Below are 21,375 nucleotides of genomic sequence, written 5' to 3' on the forward strand. Positions count from 1 at the left end.
AATCTTAATAATTACCTTTGGTAGTTGAGAATAAGATAGATCTAAGAACCCGACGAATGAGTTTATTGAGATAAACAGAAGAGCCTTTGTCGAACTCACATCACTTGGTTGAAGAGAGTTGCTACCAAACAGATTTGTTGTTCCTTTACTGTTTGGAATACGAACCAAAGGAATTTTTCCAAGTACGTGACTTATTACAGGTCGGAGGCGTGGGAATACAGACGGAACTAGGTGAACTATAAGTTTAGTTGCTTGGTCTCAACTATATGAAGTTTGTTTAATTTTGTGTAGTGGCTTAATCCTGAGAGTATTCAATTCTGGACAAGGTCCCGGGATTTTTCTGCATTTGCGGTTTCCTCGTTAACAAAATCTTGCTGTGTCATTTACTTTTATTTTCCACATTATAATTGTTTTATTATAATTAAAGTAAATTACACAAATGTTAATTCCTATTTACTTGATAATCAATCCTATTGTGTTTTGTTAAGTCCGAACCTTTTTATCAAGTAAACATACTTTGTTGTTGTATTGTCTCGATCTCGTATCTATAGACGATCGCACGAAGTGTGAACCGATTAGTTGTATTGTCTCGACTCAGTCCATAGACAATCACTTGGAGAGAAAGGACTTATAGGTAGGAAAAGTTTTCGCTTGAGGTATATTTGGGTACCCTCGCCTTTTCAAATACACCTATAATGATGCCAATCAATGTGGAGTTGTGAACATAAAGGAGTAAGGTGTATTTTCTCAAGATGTTGCATAACGGGTGATCATATGATGATGTTTGGTGAGATGGTCAATATTTTTCGCTGTGGTGGAGATTTGTACAATCACCGATAGGTTGGATTATTAAGTTTGAGTTGGTGACGCTCAAGTTTGGTTTGCTCTCTTCTGGTGGATATTCTACGGAACAATTTGGGTAAACTACATTCGGTTTGATTCCTATTAGGGATATGTAGCCAACAAGTGATGGTGCAATTGATGTTCAGAAGATGGAGGGAAAACAAGTTGATCGTCTCATGCATAAATGCGTGATCCGAGGTGGATAACATTAGGTTAAGTCCATGTTTTTGAATTATTTTAGGTAACTTAATACAGTCGGTTAAAAGTTTGGTTTTGGAAAAAACAAAACTTGGTCGGTGAATAGATTTGGGTTTATCCCAAATTGGTTCTGCCAAGAGTTTATGATAAACTCTTATTTGTTTACTTGATCCTAAATTCTTGGACCTTACTAGCTAAGTTAAGGAAACCCTATTCTTGTAGGATAAGTAATGTTACTCCTATAAAAGGAGGTCTAGGTTAGAGTTTTAGCTATGAGTTTTCAAGGAAATTCTCAATAGAGATGTGAGGAATTCATCCCACCTCTTGGGGTGGATGTGAGAGACCATCAATGGTGTAAGGAGTACCTCATTATGGTGCTTATGGGATACTTATCGATGTTGGAAGATATGTCATTATGGAGTATGCGTGTGGAGATGTTGGTAAGACATCTTGTTGAGGAGAAGATCATCTTGGTGGTGCTGGATTAGATTATTGGTGTTGAGCTAAAGGCGTCCATGGTAATCTATGTCAGGGTTTGCATAGAAGATCATCTCGTTGTGGTAGATAATACGGTAAATATTATTTCATATGGATGAAGACACTACTTTGGATTTATAAGGCGTTTGTGAGAGTTGTTCAATCACATTGTGGTGAGTTGATAATTGATTATTCAATAACTGTGTAATTCTCAGTTGGTGATTCTATAATGAATAAAGAGGTCGTAGCCGTTTGGTGGATGTAGACAATATATACACATTGTGTACATTGTTGAACCACGTTAAATCTGTGAGTACTTTACTTGTAGTTTCTTTTGTATATGGCTTGCATCTATGTGGTTCTCTTTCTCTTCTTCTTATCCTAGATCGTAGTGAGGTTCATGAAGCAATCCGAGAGATCAAATGTTTCTTGTTAGCTATTTCGTTTCCGAAGTATTAGCTTGTAAATGACTCTGAACCCCAACAGTTTTAGCCCGTTTGTAAAGGACTATCAACATCATCCCATTTTTGGCCTTCTTATTGCTGAATCATTTTCAAGACCAAATGCTAAGATTTGCAAGAGATATGAAATTATCGAGTAGTTTAGGAATTGGTTTGAGCTTAATCTTTGGTCGTAGGTACAGCTTGAGGCCTATTGTGCCTAGACAATTTGAGCTCCTTGGAGATAAGATTAGTTTTCCTTAAATGACCTCGGAATTTGCACCTAGTAAATGTTCTATTTAATGTTGGCCTCCTTACAGGTTGACATGGCAATTGGATGTATTGGGATAAAGTTCAGAGTTTGTTGCAGTCTTAAATGGAAGTGCAGCCCTCCATGAAAATGTGAGGTTCCATTGGAGAGAATTGATGAATGACCCGGAGTTTGCGAGGAAGCTAGTATCTATTGCTGACCTCTATGTTAATGACTGTTTTTTAACTGCTCACTGAGCCGACGCTTCCTCAGTAGGAGTCACCGAGTTCTTACGGCCATCTGTGGCTGGATTCCTTCTGCAGAGCGTATTCCATTTAATATTATTTAGTGCACCTATTATTTATTGACAAGCTTCATCACCTCTTTTTTAATACTTCTATTGTTGAGCGTATCCGGCCACCATGATTGAGATTCTTTCCTTCCATGTATATTTTCTGGACATTTAAAGTGATTGCACATTTTGTATTTAACAAGACTTCGTGTTTATGTTTTTAGAAATCGTACCAAAATATGCTAGTTTTACTAGAGTCACATCAGAAATTCTAGTGTATACAATTCTTCGCAGGGCGACACTTGTTTGCTGATTAGTACATTTAGAGTCAAAACGATGATGTGTCATGAAGAAAGACTTTCTCTTTTACCCCAACTTAGCCATGTCATTATTACTTTTTGCATTGGAGATGAAAATTTGGCGGAAAACGTCTTAAATCATAGGTGTCATGGTTTTATAAGACCTTTACCCCTTGTAAGATCTTCCTCAACCTAAGCTGCAATACCAAAATCTACCTGACCATAAACATCTCAAAGCAAAGGCTGAACAAAAGAAAAATCTCAAAACAAAGATTAAACAAGAATCACAGAAACTAATATCATTGCTAGTATCTGTTTCCCTCCTTTTCCTGCTAAGATCGGAAATCCTGTATTTTACATATCCATACGATCGAGTCCTTCGGTTTCTGAAATAGTGTAAAAGAAGTGCTTCGAGTCATTGCTATATAACTCGGACCTGTTCTAAAAAAATCGAGGTATTTCGGATTGTTTGTTGACACGGGCAAAGTCATGGAAAACCTCTGAAATAATTTCAATATTGAACCTTGGCAATGTACTCGATTTGTTGTCTCAGATTTTTCTTGTTTGTACTAGTCGGATGGTTCTGTTGAATAAATCCCTCACCACCAACTTCCAGTCACAGCTCTATGTTCAACCGTTAACCACCCCACAAGATGAAAGAGGTGAAAATTTTGAAGCACAAGAACAGAAGGAAAATTAGGAAGTTGTTTTGCAGATAGGTAGGCAGACGGTTATAAAAGACAAGAATACCTTCCCTGAGGCTAAGGGAAGCACAAAACAACTGAACCATTTAGCTGGTTGAGGAGACCAGAATACCTCCCCTATGGCTAAGGGAAGCACAAAACACCTGCACCATAAATGTCCAAGAACCAGAGCATATTTTCCCTTAATTCAAGACAATCCCAGTGAAACTGTGTTACCCAAACTCCTCACACACACACAAACAAACGGACTCTCTCTCTCACTCACTTTATAATAAATAGAGTCCTACACTGTACTGTACTCTCTGAAGTAACATCAGCCTTACCTTCCATCCCATCTAAACACTTGCAAACAAGATCACCAAGTCATTTCCTTCAGCACTTCACTAAGTTTTTACTCGAAATAACACATAAATAAAGAAACAGATGCAAGATAGGAATTTCAGTTTTACATTCTTTTCCTTCTTCAATTTTCTCTGGTTGTAAGGTGTTTCAGCTGGTTTCTCTCTTCAGGCAAAGCTACGTGTAAACTTTGCTTTTCTCTCCTCAATTATTTTGATAGGTTGTTGAGGAATCCCGTGACTGGGGAATAAATAATTGGAGCAAAAAAATGTTTGCAGGCTATGATTTTGGTTTAGAAGATCCATGGAATATGAAGCTATGGATGGTGGCTGTGATTGTAGGTGTTGTGATCATCTTATTCATCAGTTTTGGGATTTTTAAACTTTGCTTTTCTGGGCGCAAGACCCGCTGCGTTCAGCCTGTTGTCTCTGAAGCTTCAATTGTTTGAGTGATCAAGCACACCCTATCATCTGAAGCTACAACTCTCAGATGATTAAGCATCATTAACTTCTATTGGCTGGTCTTTCATTTCTTCTTCCCCATGTAATATAGAAGTAATTTATATAGAATTTGATGGGTAGATGATTGAATCAAAGGGATGGATCTCAGTTTTAATATCTGAAAACTGTTCATCTAACAAAAATGACTCGACAAGCCAAACAAGTTGATTTCTACATGCAAATGACACATAACATAAGTCAGCAAGCCTGCAAATGGTGGAGTGTGGTACAAAATGAAAACACCTTTAGTTGGGTCATCAACCATCATGAATTAAACGGAACGATATCACCATTTTGAAAATTTTGAAGCTATGACAAACGGGACAAAAATATAATTAGAACTCACTCAACTCATGAATCTGGAACACAGTTGGTTAGGATGCTCTTGATGCATCAAACCAACAATACAGAACAGATAAAATAGGACATCACACAAAATCTGATGTTTTACATCGATGTAATTACTTGTTATTTATGTCAACAACCTGTGTAAGTAATTACCAGCTATCTCTGCGAACATACACTGACAGCACTTATGCATCCAACCACGGAAACACTTTTGGTGAGGAAGCCAACCTTCCAGTAAGAACTTCGACTCCAGATTCCGTAACCTATACCCAACAAAGGAGTAGTTACAAAACTTAATCATGCATTCACTTCTTGTTTTTGAATTATAAAGGCTCAGACTAAAATTAGGAAATGGTTATCTAACTATTCCTGATCATGGGTCATACTGTTATAATCAATTCATCCCATAATAACTGTGTATTACCAACTACAAATAGAGCATGAAAATTCAAATGGTCCATATATTCCCGTTCTTGGTATGCAATGTACCAAGTTCTACTACTAGTACAGCTACAGACTTCTCCAAACTGTTCATTCAACTAGAGAGGACTGTCATTGGGAGTCATCAGAATCATCTCACCCATAGCAACATCATATACGTCTTTGGTGAAATTCAAGATGATTTGAATAATGAATTTGACCAGATATCAAAGTAATTTCGGATGCTAATTCGGTTAGCATGTCCATTACATGGCAGACAAGCAGTATGTAAACTGATCATTTTTAGGTCTCTAACTCTCATACTGTCATACAGTATCCATTCTTTATTTAAGTCAAGAACCATGTTAGAAAAACTCATTTGAGAATATGGAAAGCAGCTACATTGTCAAGGGCGCCTAGAAAAGCAGCTACATTGTCAAGGGCGCCTATAAATTTAGGGTAGAACTTCATTTTACTGCTTGGTGTGTTGCTTTCTCTTTTCTTGTTGTGGATGTTATCTACATAGCTTTTTAAAGTTCTATTTTGTGATAACCATATGCATATGCAGAAAAACTGCAGGCATATCTCCAGACGTGCAAAATGAGTTGCCTAGGCACCGATGTGTTGGGTGCTTAGCCTCGCTTGCGCCGCAGACAACACAGACAGGCAGTACGATGAACCATAGCATATAAGCAGATAATGAAAAACCAAATTACCAGAAGTGTGTGTTCAAACTGAGCACTACGTTTGCCATCTGCAGTAACATCTGTCCATCCATCAGGCCATAATCGATCACGCCACACTCCTACAATAAAAAAGTGGCATATTGATATTGATTAAAAATCCAGGTGCATTTTCAAACATAATGTTTTCACTATTTTAAAGTCTCAAATTATAACCTGCGTTGATCATAGGTTCAATTGTAAAAGTTTGCCCTGCTTTCATCACTCCAACAGCTTTATTTCCTGTACTTATGTCAAGGTTTAACACGAACTGACAGTAGAGAGCCTCTATGCTTGAGGTAAAAACAGATTACACTAATAATGTACACAGCATGGAGTAGTTTCAGTTAGATGTTCTTGTGTTTTTTTGTTCTTTCGGCTTCATAGAGCCAAATGGGCTGAAGATCACCATTATTCATTCAGCCTAAAACAAACAGCCAGATTTTGGACATGATAACAGGTGAATTGGAACCAATTAAAAAAAACAAACAAATAGGTGACTTGGAGCTATATCTTAGTTAGGTTAAGAAAAATAAGACTGATGCTATTCAAGACCAGCTCACAAAGGATACTTGCATAGTGAGGAATGTTAGGAGCACAATGGAATAGATCTCCAATACCGTGTCCGCAGTATGATTTCACCTATTTGAACAGATTAAAGATAAAAACAGTGTGAAAACTTGTTACTACTTGAGCAGAATTTGGAAGGATAACAAATTCTAAAGAAGAGATATTAAATTACCACAGAGAGTCCTGACATTGTAGCATGTCGATTAATGACCTCTCCAACTTCACGAAATCGAACTCCAGGTTTAACTGGTGTTTTGAACAAATATTTGAAAAATTAGTTTTGACGCCCAACGGTCACAGCATACCAGATGCATGAAGATATTTGCAGAATATGAGTTCAAACCAGACAAATATTAAACATAACAATATAAGGAAATAAATAGAAGTGTTAGTAATTCAAACATGCCTATCGCTATAGCTTTCTCTAAGCACTCGTAAGTACGACGAACCAGCTGTTGAGATGCTTCATCAACGTTTCCCACAAAAAATGTTTCATTAAGATCACCTGCATACCACATGTATTATACCATTATTACCATAAAGTGACTGTAAAACTGTCAGAAAGGGCAAGGAAAATGTACGACATAAGTATCAACAAGCTTCTTACCATGGCAACCTTTGTAATAAACAGATACATCAACGTTCACAATGTCGCCATCTTCTAATTTCCTGCAAAATAAAAAGTATTAATCAATAGCCAATAGGATGAAATGCTCAAAAATCAAATGTAAAGATTGAACCAATATTTTTAACATGGTTAAACATATGGCTATTCTTTGGTTTATTAGCATGAAAAGAGAGGTAATAGCGGCTTCAAGATAAATGATTATATATACCTGGCATCTGGAATTCCATGGCAGATGACTTCATTTACTGACCTGTGACCACACAAAAGGAGCATATGGATTAACAATGTCTTGCCTCGAGTTACAATTGAAGTTTAAGGAACACATATTGAAGAAGTACCTACGTGCAGCAAGACTTCGGGAAGAAATGATAATTTAAGGGAGATGGATATCCTCCTGAAATGTGATAAGAACCAACAAAAAAACCAGAAACAACTTATCAAGAAACCGTAGAGCATGTGGGCCTCTTCAGAACATAACTTGTATAAGCAGTTATGACTATGAGTTTAAAAAAAAACATCAATGGCCTATCGCATTTCTTTTTCTGAGTATGCACAAGTATAACATCGTTCAGCATAAGCTATCATATATTATCTAATTCCAGGTAAATCACTTCTATAGAGAGACAAAGGAACATAAATGAACCTTCATGACTCCCCGATGTAAGACAAGTTTATGTCCGACGACAGAAAAAGAAGACCACATACATTTAGCTGTTAGTTCCAAGGTTCATCAACTTACCTCCAGCAATTGTTGCCTCATGGACCACTCTATCAATTTCATCAGTAGTAATGCCTGGTCGAATTACACGAGCAGCTGCATCCAAGATCTCCCTACCAAGCTGATAATATGAAGGAGCAAAATTCAATGTAAAACTTCTGATTTTACTCTCTAAACAACAAACTGGGAAAGCTTTCAACTAAAAATAATCTTAAGCATTAGGAACTTACTCGACAAGTTTCTCTCATCCTCTTGATCTGTTCAGGAGTTTTGATCTTCATAGATAAAATGCAAACAGTAAAAAGATTTATTCCACTCATCAAAGTGTAACATCTTTATAACACACGCATATATGTTTGAAGATCCATAAATTCAAGCTTACCTCCACAGTATTTTGCAGATCACTATATGGCTCTATTTTTGGGGTTCCCTGCCAATTCCAAGAAAAAAGAAGGATCGTAATTCGGTAGCGTGGAAACATCAATACAGAAACCAAAAACTAGCCCAAAATAAAACTCACATCCTCTGCCCAGTCTGGCTTGTCAATATGTGCTGGCACAGTACGCATACTTGAGATAGGGTATGGTCTTAGCGGCCTGTGGTTGAACAAAAAGCAAATTTGGTCAAAATTCCATAAAAACACGCAAGTGTTTGACATTTAAACCAAACATCGGCAGAAATAAACTATTTGACATGTTCACAATGTTTCTACTGGTTGGGGTTCGCAAACATTTTCATAGTTAATATTTCATATACTGTTAGGTTAAAAGAAAAACCATCTCACGAACACCAATCACATGATGGTACACATCCATATTAAATATTGAAATAGACAACTATAGACAAATACCCAGTCCAATCAAAATTAGGAGCAAAGCCCGATCGCCCCTGGCCTTTCCTTGTGCAATATAGCCAACCATCAGTATCCGTGTCTAAATTTTTCTGATCTGTCATCGTGGACAACTTTGCCTTCAAGTGAACTGCCTTATGAGAGCTCCATGATGCCTTGAAACAATCCTGGGTGCTGCAAAAGAATACGTCAGTACACAAAATCAAAGCATAAACCAGAGATTAAAGTAGCTTCAGAATCTCGGTTAGCCAGATAACGGTGTTACTAAGTTCATATATAGGGGGGCAGTGGAAGACAGAAAAAAATAGGGGCAATGTACCCAATGAAACCACAAACTTAAGGAAAAGGAAGAAGGCAAAGTTGGAATGTATACATACCAGAATGAAGCACCCTCACGAGGAAGTCTCAAGTCCATACATTTTGGACATCTGCATAGAAAAAATACAACATTACGGAAATATTTCTAGCAGTTTTAGTTGCACAGAATTGTGCCATTTCGTTTATACACTTCGCTGAAAAACGCAATTTCATCTGAAAATCTGGTTATGTCAAGAAATATCTCCCTCTAGTTACAGGCAGAACTTAACTAGAACAGTAAATTAGCAAAAGCCCAAACAAATTTTGTGAGAATAGACATAGACAATATTCATCCAAGTTGATAACACAAACATTCTTATCCCATTAGTCCAAAAAAATTCTTCTTTTCCTCCGCTGCATTAACAGTGACTACAGACATATACTTCAATAGCTTTAGAGAAAATAGATAAACCCCACAAATCTTTATTACCCCATTAATCTAAAAACAGGTTCCTTTAATCCTTTATTTTTGTAATCTTAGCAGACTACATTTCTGATATTCTATGGTGTAAATAAAGATTCATGCTTTTTTATGAAATCAAGAGAAAAGGAGAGATTAACATACTGGAGACTTGCAGGTTTGCTACATCGAACACAAGACAAGCTTGACAATGATTGAACGATCCCTTCTCCTTGCATATCTCCAATTAGAAATCAACTTTTTTTAATCTTTTTCTACACAAACAAAAAGAATATCATCAAACCTAATAGTAAACCATGATTGTAATGGAAATTAATGAAATCTAAATAAGGGTTTAGTTTTGAGAGTTACCTGATGAATTTTATGGAGAGAAAAGGAGAAAGGGTTTAAGGGGCAGTAAAAAGAATTGCAGAACAGAAGATTTTATACCTAGACTAGTAACCAGGCCATTATGTAGTTAGGGTCTGGAACAAGGATGAAATAGAGAATATATCAAGTCTTTAAGGGGTCTTTTAAGAAAGTCTTTGTTCCCTTTTGGGTCCAAATTAATTTTATATTTACTCCTTGACTAAAAATATCTGAATTTAGGTCCAATTCATTGTTTGACTTGGACTTATGGTTCTCTCCGGAAGTCAACTCTGAAGGGGGGTATCACTGTCATTCTACGTGCCCTGTGGATCACACACACCTCTCTCTGTTGAGATTCAGGTGTAAGTTAAACTTAAACCCCAAAAAATCAGCTGACTCCCAACTGCTGAGCAATCGAATAGCTCTGGCGATGTGCAATTACTAAATCATCATTTCAATTCCATCGAAATCACAGGTACAAAATTATTGATCATATGCATTTCTTTTGAATTAGCTTTTATTTTCCCAAGATTTCTTATACTCTTTAAGGGTTTTAGTAGTTGCTTTGTAGAATTTGTGGCTTGTTGATTCTATTCGTAATTTTTTTATTTTTTTAAATGTAGAAAATTTGCTAAGATTTCTTCCTTGATTGAACTATTTGTACATCTCTTTTGATGTTGTTGGAAATGTCTAAGAGAAGAAAAAACTGATTTTAAGCTATTAGTTCAGTTTTTCAATATTTGGAGTACTGGATCGAGATCTAAATATCGGGGAAATGAGTTTAGTCAATATCGAAGATTCATCATTTCTCAAGAAGCAAAGAGTTTATTGTACCTAATTGAGTTTTATATGAAACTGCAGATAGCATCTTGGGAGAAAAAAAGCTGTGTGGATTGGATTCTTGAGTGCTGAGGTAGTATTTTAATCGCTTTTTTGCAACATCATTTTATTCAATCTTGCAGGGAAGTCTAAAATAAAGTTAGCATGGGAAATTACCTAGTTAGAATACTGAGACCTCTTAGTGTCAGGAACGTATGAGGTTGGCAGATGTTGTTGATCACGAGGAAAAACATTTTCAAAGTTGCTTAATCGGAATTTGTTGCTTTTTCCTCTGGTGCAAACATTTCTATTTTGTTATGTCATAATCAAGTGCCGTGTAGTTTGACGTCAGAAGCTATTCTTCTTCTAGCATTTTGAAGTTATTAGCAAGGAACTGTTCACATTGCCTAAGTAAGATCTTTTGATGACTGTAAAGGATGATTCACGCATATAAATACATTGTATTGTAGATATAAAAACGCATTCAAATTCAGGTGTTGTAGAACTACCTGGCATGTATCTCATTAGGAAACCGTGAAGTTGCACATATAGCTTTGGCGATGTGAACTCAAAAAACAAAAAATACATAAATAACTATTGCAGGTCTCAACTTTTTAGCTACCTGATTAATAAGGACACTCGACCTTCTAGGTAGTTTCGATGTCGGACAGCCAGGTGCCTCTTGGACACTTCAACGGGTACTTGAACAAGATTAAAGTTAGGTCTCGTTCATTATTCCTGTGTATGCTTTTGTTCAACCATAATATATTAAGGTTATAAGATAATGTCCTGCTTATTCAGCACTTTTAGATTTAGGATAACATTATTTCTGAAATATAAAGCAACGTAAAGCACATAGTTACCAAGTAACTATTTAAGATATCATTACGATCATGTCCGAGTTTAGGATATCATTACGATCATGTCCGAGTTTCGCCTTTTCTAGCTCTCCGTATCTGATAGCGGCACATGTAACGGTGTCAGTTACATACCATTGAATGTGGAATACAGTGCTCTGAATTGCATGTTAGTTCTAAACCTATCAGACGAGCAGTTTCTTCTTCTTCTTTTTCTGCACTTGTTTTTTTAAAGCATAGTTGCTATCTCGAACTCATAGAATTCACCAATTTCCTAGCCTCTTATTTTCATCATGATGTTTATTTTTTCGCTAAATGATGCAGTTGTAACTGGGTTTAGTTCATTAAAATATCTTGCACTTTGTTGAGAGGCATTTCTTAAGTTTGTTTTAATAAGCGCCATATATTTCAGTGTAGAACCACACAAAATTTGATGAGTGGGGCTTCAACATCTGGCAGTCTTCGAGCAGCTTTATCCCACTGTGTACAACAAGTCCGAAAATATGATTACCACCATTACCTATGCCTCCTCCAACTCTCCCCTGAGATGCGGAAAGCTGCATTTGCCCTACGTGCTTTCAACGTAGAAACTGCTAAGGCCATGGATGTTGCCTCTGATCCAAGAATCGGTCTTATGCGTCTCCTGTGGTGGCAGGAAGCCATAGACAAAATTTATTCCCACAAGAAGATTGAACACCCCATAGCCCAGGCCTTATCTTCTATAATCTCTGAACACAAAATCAGCAAAAGTTGGTTAAAGAGATCTGTGGAAGCCCGAATTAACGATGCAAGAAGGGAAGTAGATGAAATTCCAGAAACAATGGAAGAGCTTGAAAAATATGCTGAGGACACTGTTTCCACAGTCCTGTACATGACTCTTCAAGCAGGAGGAATTAGGTCGACATCAGCAGACCATGCAGCCTCACATATAGGGAAGGCAAGCGGCCTTCTTCTGCTCCTACGTTCATTACCTTACCATTTTAGTCGTAATCCTCAGATTCCTTATATACCGGTTGAAGTGGCATCGAAGCATGGATTGTTAGTTAACGAGGGAGGTCAAAGGCTGATTCGGTCGGATTCTCGCGAAGGTTTACCAGATGCAGTTTTTGAGATGGCTTCCGTAGCTAATACTCATCTACAGAAGGCTCGGGAATTAGCAAAGACAGTGCCTGCAGAAGCTCTTCCTGTTTTACTTCCTGCTGTCCCTGCACAAGTTATGTTGGACTCACTACGGAAGGTACATTTTGATGTGTTCGACCCTAAGTTGACCAGAGGGGTTCTGGGTATTTCTCCATTAGGGTTTCAGTTAAAGCTAAAGTGGAACTCATGGAGAAAGACATATTAATGCTTTGTAAATTCAGGTATGAGTTTGTGTTTCTTTAGCCTCATAAAAATCAGTGAAGAATTCCGGTGCATGGATATAACCCTAATGTTTAAAATGCATGAGAAAAATTTGATTCTCAATTTATATTTTGACACTCTGACTTACTTTAAACCTTGCTCTGGCCATGAAATAAGAGAGAAACGCACAGATTTACTGCCCAAAACTTTATATACTTTTTATAAAGTGAAATTTTTATTATTAGAAAGTTAAGGATACATTTTGTGAGTTGCATAAAAGGCCATACGTCTTACTTTTTACTTGTTTACCCTAATCATCATTCATTGATAGAGCTTGCTAATATTTTACATTGTAGCCCGCTTTCTAAGAACCCCTAGTTAAATGCTGGTTGAAAAAGGTATACCAGTATCAGGTAACCATGTATCCCCTTGTATAAACCTACCTACAGTAAATGGTGCCACATCGCTTTCTCGATTCAACACATGAAACCCAGGCCAGTTCACTCTATTACTAGTAGAAGCTCCAACTCCGGAATTCATATATTCACCATAAAACAACGTTGAAAGTGCAAAATCACCTCTCCATTCTTTCCACCCTTTTGGATCAATCAACCCATCAAGATCTGTTTTGAAAATCACAGTCCTTGAATACTTCTTCCATGGTCTACCTAAATAGCTCTTAAACAAACCTTTCACTGTTCTGAAATCTGAGTCAGGTATAACACGCGAGCCATGTATTGATATCCCAGTGTTCTCATTCGGGTCATCTCTTCCTTGTGCAGTTATCATGATTCCATGACCATGCAGCGGTTTTCTCACAAAAATGTTGCAGTTTTGAAGTACTGCAGCGGCATTTCCAAATATGTAATCTACTGTGCCATAGATATCGCAGTCACGGTAGAACTGTCTCTGCGAGTGGAGTAAAAGTGTGTCTTGATAACCCCTGAAGCTACACCTGTAGAAAGCCGATAAATCTGATGACACTCTTAAAGCCACTGCTTGCTCTTTTGCAGGTCCTGCTGTGTTCTCAAATGTCATGTCTCTTGCCCAAAATCCATCTCCAGATACACCTTCAAGCGCCATTAGAGTAGATTTTGTTAACATAATACATTACATGTGGCAAAACATTATCATTGCTGTATTTTGTTAGTAATTACCGAAAGTGGCTGAGCTGAGGGTAGTTGCTCCATCTATCACATTCTTGTTGCCGGTAACAATTGTTTTGTCGATTCCATCACCAACGAACATTACATTTTTCATGCCTCTGTCAATCTCCACATTCTCACTATAAACTCCTGATTTCACGTAGATCACCACTCTTGGAGGTTGGCCTTGGTCCCGCTTCTGGCGGTGCAGTTCAGCCACAGCTTCATTAATGGTTTTGAAATTGCCGGATCCATCTTTTGCAACAACAAAATCAGCCTTTGCAGTTGACGCGTCCCATGTTGCCAAGAGTCCTTTGTTTTGGCCTAATTTTGGCCTCCACATTGTGCCATCTGTTGCATTAATACACCAAAACTTTCACCTAATTTTACCTTTCTGAAATCTTGTCATATTATAAACAACTGTCTAGTTACTAATGTATCAGGGAACTAGCAATAAAACAAACTGCACAATTTTTGACACTTATCCTGATCAAGTTGAGGAGCAACTTACTCTTCTTGGCGTTTCGTAATGCATACAAAGCCAAAGCCCTACTAAGCAGGGAAGTCAAATTCTGATGAGAAGTAACAGATTCAGGATCAGATTGTACAAGCTTATGACTGATATTCATCTCATGATAATGCTGGAGACCATCCAAGCAAGTTCTGTGACTAGTTAGGGCTCCGCTCAACCATGTCCTCGCATCGTCATTGTTCCCATACTTTCCTGACAAACGTCGAAGTCGAAACTCACTGTCTTCGTAAAGTTTAATACAATCACTTAAAGCTACACTTAGACCACCACTACTGAGGCCGGTTTGATTTGCTGCAACTTGGTTATTATTCATCAAAGCGGCAGAACTCCGGACCCTCTGTATGGTATCCGTAACCATCTGATGAACGGTTTGAACTGTATGTTTCATCTCCAGCTCAAGAGAATTTGGAAAACAATGTTTGGTTCCTTCGCAAGCTCCTTTCTCTTGTTTGCATGATGCCTCATTGCTGCTAGCTAAGATTACTACTAAAAGAAAAAACACAGTGGAAAGTGAAGAACAAGGCATTTTCTGTGCAAGAGATTTGCCAAGTCTCCGATGCATGCATGAATGATTGAGTACTTTGGTTCACTGCTTCTAGTTAAAGCATTTTTTTAAGTTTAAACCACATTGAGTGGACAGTGGTAGTAGCCAAGTGGCATTAGTGTTCTATCAACATATATACATTGCTGAAACTTAATTGCTGGGATTGGATTAAATTTTAATTAATGAGCAAACAAAATGAAAATACAAATAGGCTTTTAATGTGTTTCTTTACGTGTTTAGAAACTAGAATCTCATGCATGAATGAGATGGCAAGATTGTGAGGGCTACGTGTTATGTTTCTTGATGTTTGTAACGATGTGTTCTTCAGTTTTTGTTTTTTGAGTTCTCGTTTATCCATATATATATATATATATATGTATTGATGAACAAAGGACACATAGTTTAAATTACAAGCACGAACGACCAAGAATGCTAAACTCAAATTATGCCTTTGTGACCCGAGACCTACCTTTACCTTTGATAAAAATCTGACATCATATCAGGGGGAAGCCAGGTTTGTAAGAACTAAGAAGGTAGTGCAAAGATCCTGCACAAGCTGTACAGGGGTGTAAAATAGGCTTAGGAGTCTTTTTTATGATGGGAAAAAGGTCAAAATGGTAACAAATGGGCTTGAGAGCTAGCTTGGGTGATTAGTTGACAGCAGTCGAAAAATGAGCGCCCATTTCCAACGTAATAGGGGTCTCTACTACTGAATACCGTGTTGATCCACAACGTGCAAGCAGTACCACCACTTGACAGGATGTCTTGGTTAGCAAGCAAGCGCAGGCGCTAACTCCTAGTAAACTTTCTTTCTCTTATTTCTTTTTGATTGAATATACAAGAATGTCTTTCCCCTAGCTAGATCAAAGTTAGAACATGTCTTTCTTTCTCTTCTTTCTTTTTGATTGAATATACAAGAATGTCTTTCCACTAGCTAGATCAAAGTTAGAACATGTCTCTTTCGTTATTACAACCTTCCTTCTTTATATCAAAGACCAAAGGACTGAAAATCCTTGTGTCAGTGGTTCAAATCCACTTCTAAGCAGTAGGCGAGACGAATTTCCTCAAGTTCCTGCAGGGTGAGAGACGAGGTGTAGCAATCCAATTCCACGGTCCCGAAAGATTCATGGAATTCATATGGTTTTTTCGGGCGTTTTCTAGGATCAGAAGGAACCTCTGTAATGACCATACTCGTTTCACGTGCAGAAACTGCTTCACGCGTTCCAAAGCGTGTAACTGCGTACCCATGCTCTAATCTGTGTTGGGGGATTACCGATTCGGGACGCTATCCGAGCCTCCAGCAAGCTGATACCACCCTTACATTATATATGGTCCAAAAGTTCAAGTGTAACTTGAATTTCAATACCAACTCAAAATAACAGTTCATAAGATGTTATGAAAGACTTTCAGGCAATCTTGAAAAGTGCGGCTTCGATAAGTTTCTTTGGAAAAGTAATATTCCAAACAAAGTGAACTTTATTATTTGGGCTACTTTCCATGATTCACTGTCTACCAGGGATATGTTGAGTCATCGGGGTGTAAACATTGATAGTGATCATCGTGTTTTGTGCAATGATGATAGGGAGTCAACAAATCACATGTTCATTCGCTGTAAATACTCTTTTGAGATTTGGAAATATTTCATTAAAGCTTTCAAGATAGCCTGGCCAATGCCAAGAACTTTGCTTCAATTGTTTGAAGTGTGGTCGAACAATGTGTTGCAAGGGAGAGGTAAGGATGTTTGGCATATATTACATTATGCGATTTGTTGGATTTTGTGGAAGGACAAGAATGAAGAATGGAAAAGTTTTTGGAGGCCGACACAAGAGTTTGCAAGAAAATATTGATTTGGCTAAGCAATTGGTAGTCTTATGGTCTTGTGACAACGATACTTTTGATTACGTTGACCCTAGTTTAATTTGGAGTAATTGGGACACTCTAATGTGTTCGTAGTTTTCGTTGTAATAACCTTGGTTTGGTCCTTGGTTTTCTTTTTCTTTTTAATATAACCTTCTCTTCGATTTTAAAAATAACAGTTCAAAATATATCTCGTTAACTAAAACGTATTTCGAAGCATGTAAATTTCCCTTAAACCCAAATTATGTCACAGGATCCCAGATTTTCCTCGCTAGCCATAATGGCCAAGATTATCACACTCCTTCGTGAACTAGCAAAGTCATCCCGTGACCTAGAATCCTCCACTACCTCCTTATATTTAGACTATAACCTGAAATTGACATGTGATCTGTAATCTAAACTTAGAGAAAAGTCCAGTGGGGTGAGAAAACGAGCAAATTTTCTAATTCCCACCTCATATTGGACAAGGAAGATGGTCAAACTGGACGGAAAAACACTCACATCTGAGCGTTTGCCCATCCCATCTCAAGATTAGCTGACGACTCAACTTGAGACGGTCGATTGAACCCTCGCTGATCGTCCAAGCCTAAGTCGGTTATCGGTTCATGTTGTGACGATGACAAGATTGAGTAGATCGACTTATTCTTAGTCGATAATGGCTAGTTCATACAACAAATCTAATCTCATTCTATATAACTTTAATTATTTTCAACTATAAAATCACACCTTCTACACTTATAATCTTCAAAAACTATCTTTGAATCTCTAAATCAGAAAGAAAAAAAATTCAAAAAAATAGTAATTATACGCTCATCACAAACACAAAACACTTCAAGAGAAAAAGCTTAATCACAAAAGTTCGTGGTTCAAAGTATAATATGGATGAAGATAAGACTATTTCCAGAGGTTATGTAGCATTAATGCTTGATGCTATCAACCGAGTTCAACAACAATATAATATGCCTTGGGGGAATATTTTCAATAATTTTCTCAAGAAACTGGGAATACAAATACTCGTGATGTTGTTGGGTTGTCAGGACGTTTTAATACAATCGGCAATGATATGATCAATTGGTATCTCTGGTGATGCAAATAAATCGTTTCAAAATGAGCAGTGATACTTGATTCGAAATGGCAAGTGGCATTTCAAATTGTTTAATTATGTTTTAGAACGTGTTATTGTAGTAACTAATTTATAGATGTTCAAACTACAACAACGAAGAACTCGAGAGCGATGGAAAAAATAAGAAATACGAGGTTTAAGTACGAAGCCTGTTTTCACATCCTCAGAAAGCTGAACCGATATAACCTTGATTTGTTGACAGGATATCAAGTACCAAAAGAATCACCTAATGGGACTATAAATATTTCTTAACAACCTGGGTCTCCTTAATCTTCACCGTAAACAAACTCAAATCCTTAGTGTTAGAGCACTGCTCGGTCGAACTCGCAAGCGTTGCTATCTCAAGCTTGTTTATCAAGTTTAGTTGCCAAAACTACAAGTCTTGATTTCTAGTCTACTTATAGCTAAGTCTCGGACTAAGATACTAAGTATAGTTTAGCTCTAGACTCCACGGTGTTCATCATGCAAATACGAAGAACTACTCAAGGAACTTGAAGAACTTAATCGACAAAAAGGTACGTGGAAACTTTAACTTATCTATCACTCAAAAGTCTATCTATTCAATATCTTATCTTGAGACAAAAGTCGTATTGCTATATAGACTTCGATTATACACATTTGCTATTTCGAGCCGAGTTTATCTCGCTTATCTATTTCTCGAAATATGTGTTGGTAAGATTTCGCTTTGGCCAAGTTCATCTTTACCCGTGACGAAAGTCATGTTGATTATTTCAATAACTTGAAAATCGCTTTGATGAAAAATAGTTTGTGAATAACAACTATATAACATCCTCTAAGAAAGGTTCAATGATTGAAATGCGAGTTTAGAACATGTAACCATCTTTGGATATAAACATAGTGTGTTCTCACATTTGTGTAAAAGTCCAAAACCGGGAACCCAAAGTATGCGTACCCGTACGCGTACTGACGGTTGTTGGAAATCCCGGTAAGTATGGGTACCCGTACGCATACTGGCGGAAAGTTCACGACCGTGAATTTCTGCTGGAGTTTGAAAGTGAAAAACAAACTCAATCCGGTACTTAAGTACGCGTACCCGTTTGCATACTTAAGTAGGTTACTTTCTAAATTCGGTTTGTTCATGAACAAAAACATTTATATAATAAGGAATGCAATCTTTGCAAACCGTGGCTATAATGTTCATGAATCAATTCGAGTGAATCAAACCGATTTTGCTTCAATTTTGTCTTGTATACTTCTATGAGATCTAAGCAATTGAACAACTCTCTAACTAGTTCATTTGAGTCATTTGAACTAGTTATGGTGAAGATGAATAAGGTTGATATGAAAGTGCTCATATGTCTAACCATTGGTTAACTATTGTTGAACCAACCAAGTGTACACGTTTAGGTATGGTTACCCAAACCTAAATGAAGTTACATTTGATTTGGGTATAACAAGCTAAGTTCGATCTAACGGTCGAAAGATATTAGCTTGAATCTAATCATGTTTTCATCTAACGGTGAATATTGAATGCTTTGTTACCAAAGTAACTTAGATTGCAAACCCTGATTTGAAGACTATATAAAGGAGAACTCTAGCAACTGGAAAACCTAATCCCCACACCTCCTGTGTGATACTAGTTGCATAAACTAGAGTCGATTCTCCTTTAACCTTAGGTTTTTCACGAAACCCTGTAGGTTAACGACTTGAAGACTTCATTGGGATTGTGAAGCCAGATCCAACTATTTTATCTATAGTTGCATGATCTGATCTTGCTGTTTCTATCGTGATTGAGTGCAATCGTAAGATTTGCTTGAGATTTATATCTCTGATAGGCAAGATAGAAAAGTAGTCACAAACACCTTCGTCTCATCGTTTGTGATTCCATAATATCTTGTTTCGCTAGTCGATTAAAATTACTGTGAGGTGATTGATATTTCTAGGCTGTTCTTCGGGAATATAAGTCTAGTATATCAATTGGTTCTTTTTCACCTTGATTTATCAAAAGACGGAACAAAAACCAGTAGGTATTTCTGTGGGAGACAGATTTATCTATTCTGAAAAAGTGGGGGTACAACAGCCACACCCAATATTTCACTTAGCAATCTGTATGGACAAACTCCAATATACTTTCTAGAGAATCAACTAGACAGTCAGACTCAATCCAGATAAAAAGTAAAACAAAGAGTTTATATCTCTATCTCTCGATTTGATATATACTCAAACAAATATAAATCTGCGAGTCTTTATCAAATACTATAGAGATAACTTGGATGGTACCAAAGACCAATATCCAAGTGTCAATCAATTTAAATCAACAACCAAAAGGTCGGATATTCTAATTGATTGAACAACGCACAACCTGTGATATTTCAATTATATAACAAAATATAATGCGAAAAAGAAATAACACAGACACCAGAATTTTGTTAACGAGGAAACCGCAAATGCAGAAAAACCCCGGGACCTAGTCCAGATTGAACACACACTGTATTAAGCCGCTACAGACACTATCCTACTCCAAATTAACTTCGGTCTGGACTGTAGTTGAACCCCAATCAATCTCACATTGATCCAAGGTACAGTTATGCTCCTACGTCTGTGATCTCAGCAGGATACTACGTACTTGATTCCCTTAGCTGATCTCACCCACAACTAAAAGTTGCTACGACCCAAAGTCGAAGAATTTAATAAACAAATCTGTATCACACAGAAAAGTCCACGATAATAGATAAATCCGTCTCCCACGAATATACCTACGAGTTTTGTTCCGTATTTTGATAAATCAAGGTGAACGGGAACCAATTGATAAACTAGACTTATATTCCCGAAGAACAACCTAGTATTATCAATCACCTCATAATAATCTTAGTCGACGCAGCGCAAAAAAATGTTGCGGAATCACAAACGATGAGACGAAGTGTTTGTGATTACTTTTATATCTTGCCTGTCGGAGATATCAATCTCAAGCCAAGTATTACAATTGTACTCGTACGATAGAAACAGCAAGATCATATCACACAACTACAAGAAAGTAGTATCGGTCTGGCTTCACAATCCCAATGAAGTCTTTAAGTCGTTAACCTGGTTTAGAAGAAGAAACCAAAGATTAAAGGAGAATCGACTCTAGCTTAGCACAACTAGTATCACACAGAAGGTGTGTGGATTAGGTTTCCCAGTTGCTAGAGTTCTCCCATATATAGTCTTTGAAATCAGGGTTTGCAATCAATGTTAGCTTGGTAACAAAGCATTCAATATTCACCGTTAGATGAAAACCTGATTAGATTCAAGCTAATATCTTTCAACCGTTAGATCGAAAACTAGCTTGTTACCCACAAATGAAATGCACGTTTATAGGCTTGTGTAACCGTACCCAAACTTGTACATTTGTTGGTTCAACAATAGTCAACCAAATGGTTAGCCATATGACCACTTTCATATCAACCATATTCTTCTTCACCATAACTAGTTC

The 21,375-nt window shown here is 37.2% G+C and overlaps 3 protein-coding genes across 7 annotated transcripts; 1 reads left to right on the plus strand and 2 right to left on the minus strand.

Annotated features, from left to right (window-relative positions):
• Positions 1 to 4,569: 4,569 nt before the first annotated feature.
• Positions 4,570 to 9,837, minus strand: LOC113356005 (methionine aminopeptidase 1A-like). The gene is made up of 17 exons (XM_026598999.1): positions 9,728 to 9,837; positions 9,521 to 9,630; positions 8,976 to 9,026; positions 8,599 to 8,772; positions 8,269 to 8,344; positions 8,131 to 8,178; positions 7,979 to 8,023; positions 7,770 to 7,869; positions 7,373 to 7,424; positions 7,239 to 7,280; positions 7,010 to 7,071; positions 6,809 to 6,907; positions 6,575 to 6,648; positions 6,405 to 6,474; positions 6,010 to 6,075; positions 5,827 to 5,915; positions 4,570 to 4,953 (listed from the first exon to the last, which is right to left on the minus strand). Exons 2-17 carry the CDS (start codon positions 9,592 to 9,594, stop codon positions 4,876 to 4,878), a joined length of 1,200 nt encoding a protein of 399 aa, XP_026454784.1. The 5' UTR covers positions 9,595 to 9,630; positions 9,728 to 9,837; the 3' UTR covers positions 4,570 to 4,875.
• A 206-nt stretch (positions 9,838 to 10,043) lies between these two features.
• LOC113356006 (NADH dehydrogenase (ubiquinone) complex I, assembly factor 6-like) lies at positions 10,044 to 14,183 on the plus strand. 5 transcript variants are annotated; one of them, XR_003362749.1, is made up of 5 exons: positions 10,044 to 10,199; positions 10,586 to 10,637; positions 11,813 to 12,761; positions 13,524 to 13,951; positions 14,051 to 14,183. XR_003362749.1 is itself a non-coding variant. In XM_026599002.1 (4 exons), exon 3 carries the CDS (start codon positions 11,834 to 11,836, stop codon positions 12,743 to 12,745), a length of 912 nt encoding a protein of 303 aa, XP_026454787.1. In that variant the 5' UTR covers positions 10,044 to 10,199; positions 10,586 to 10,637; positions 11,813 to 11,833; the 3' UTR covers positions 12,746 to 12,761; positions 14,051 to 14,135. The 5 variants fall into 5 exon arrangements, 4 of the variants coding, with proteins under 4 accessions (XP_026454787.1, XP_026454786.1, XP_026454785.1 ...); XM_026599002.1 differs by lacking the exon at positions 13,524 to 13,951 and having other exon boundaries at positions 14,051 to 14,135; XM_026599001.1 differs by lacking the exon at positions 14,051 to 14,183 and having other exon boundaries at positions 13,755 to 14,000.
• LOC113359374 (probable pectinesterase/pectinesterase inhibitor 36) lies at positions 13,120 to 14,980 on the minus strand. The gene is made up of 3 exons (XM_026603018.1): positions 14,351 to 14,980; positions 13,899 to 14,259; positions 13,120 to 13,811 (listed from the first exon to the last, which is right to left on the minus strand). Exons 1-3 carry the CDS (start codon positions 14,978 to 14,980, stop codon positions 13,120 to 13,122), a joined length of 1,683 nt encoding a protein of 560 aa, XP_026458803.1.
• Between the last annotated feature and the right edge of the window lie 6,395 nt (positions 14,981 to 21,375).

Source organism: Papaver somniferum, chromosome 3, assembly GCF_003573695.1.
Source record: "Papaver somniferum cultivar HN1 chromosome 3, ASM357369v1, whole genome shotgun sequence".
NCBI lineage: Eukaryota > Viridiplantae > Streptophyta > Magnoliopsida > Ranunculales > Papaveraceae > Papaver > Papaver somniferum.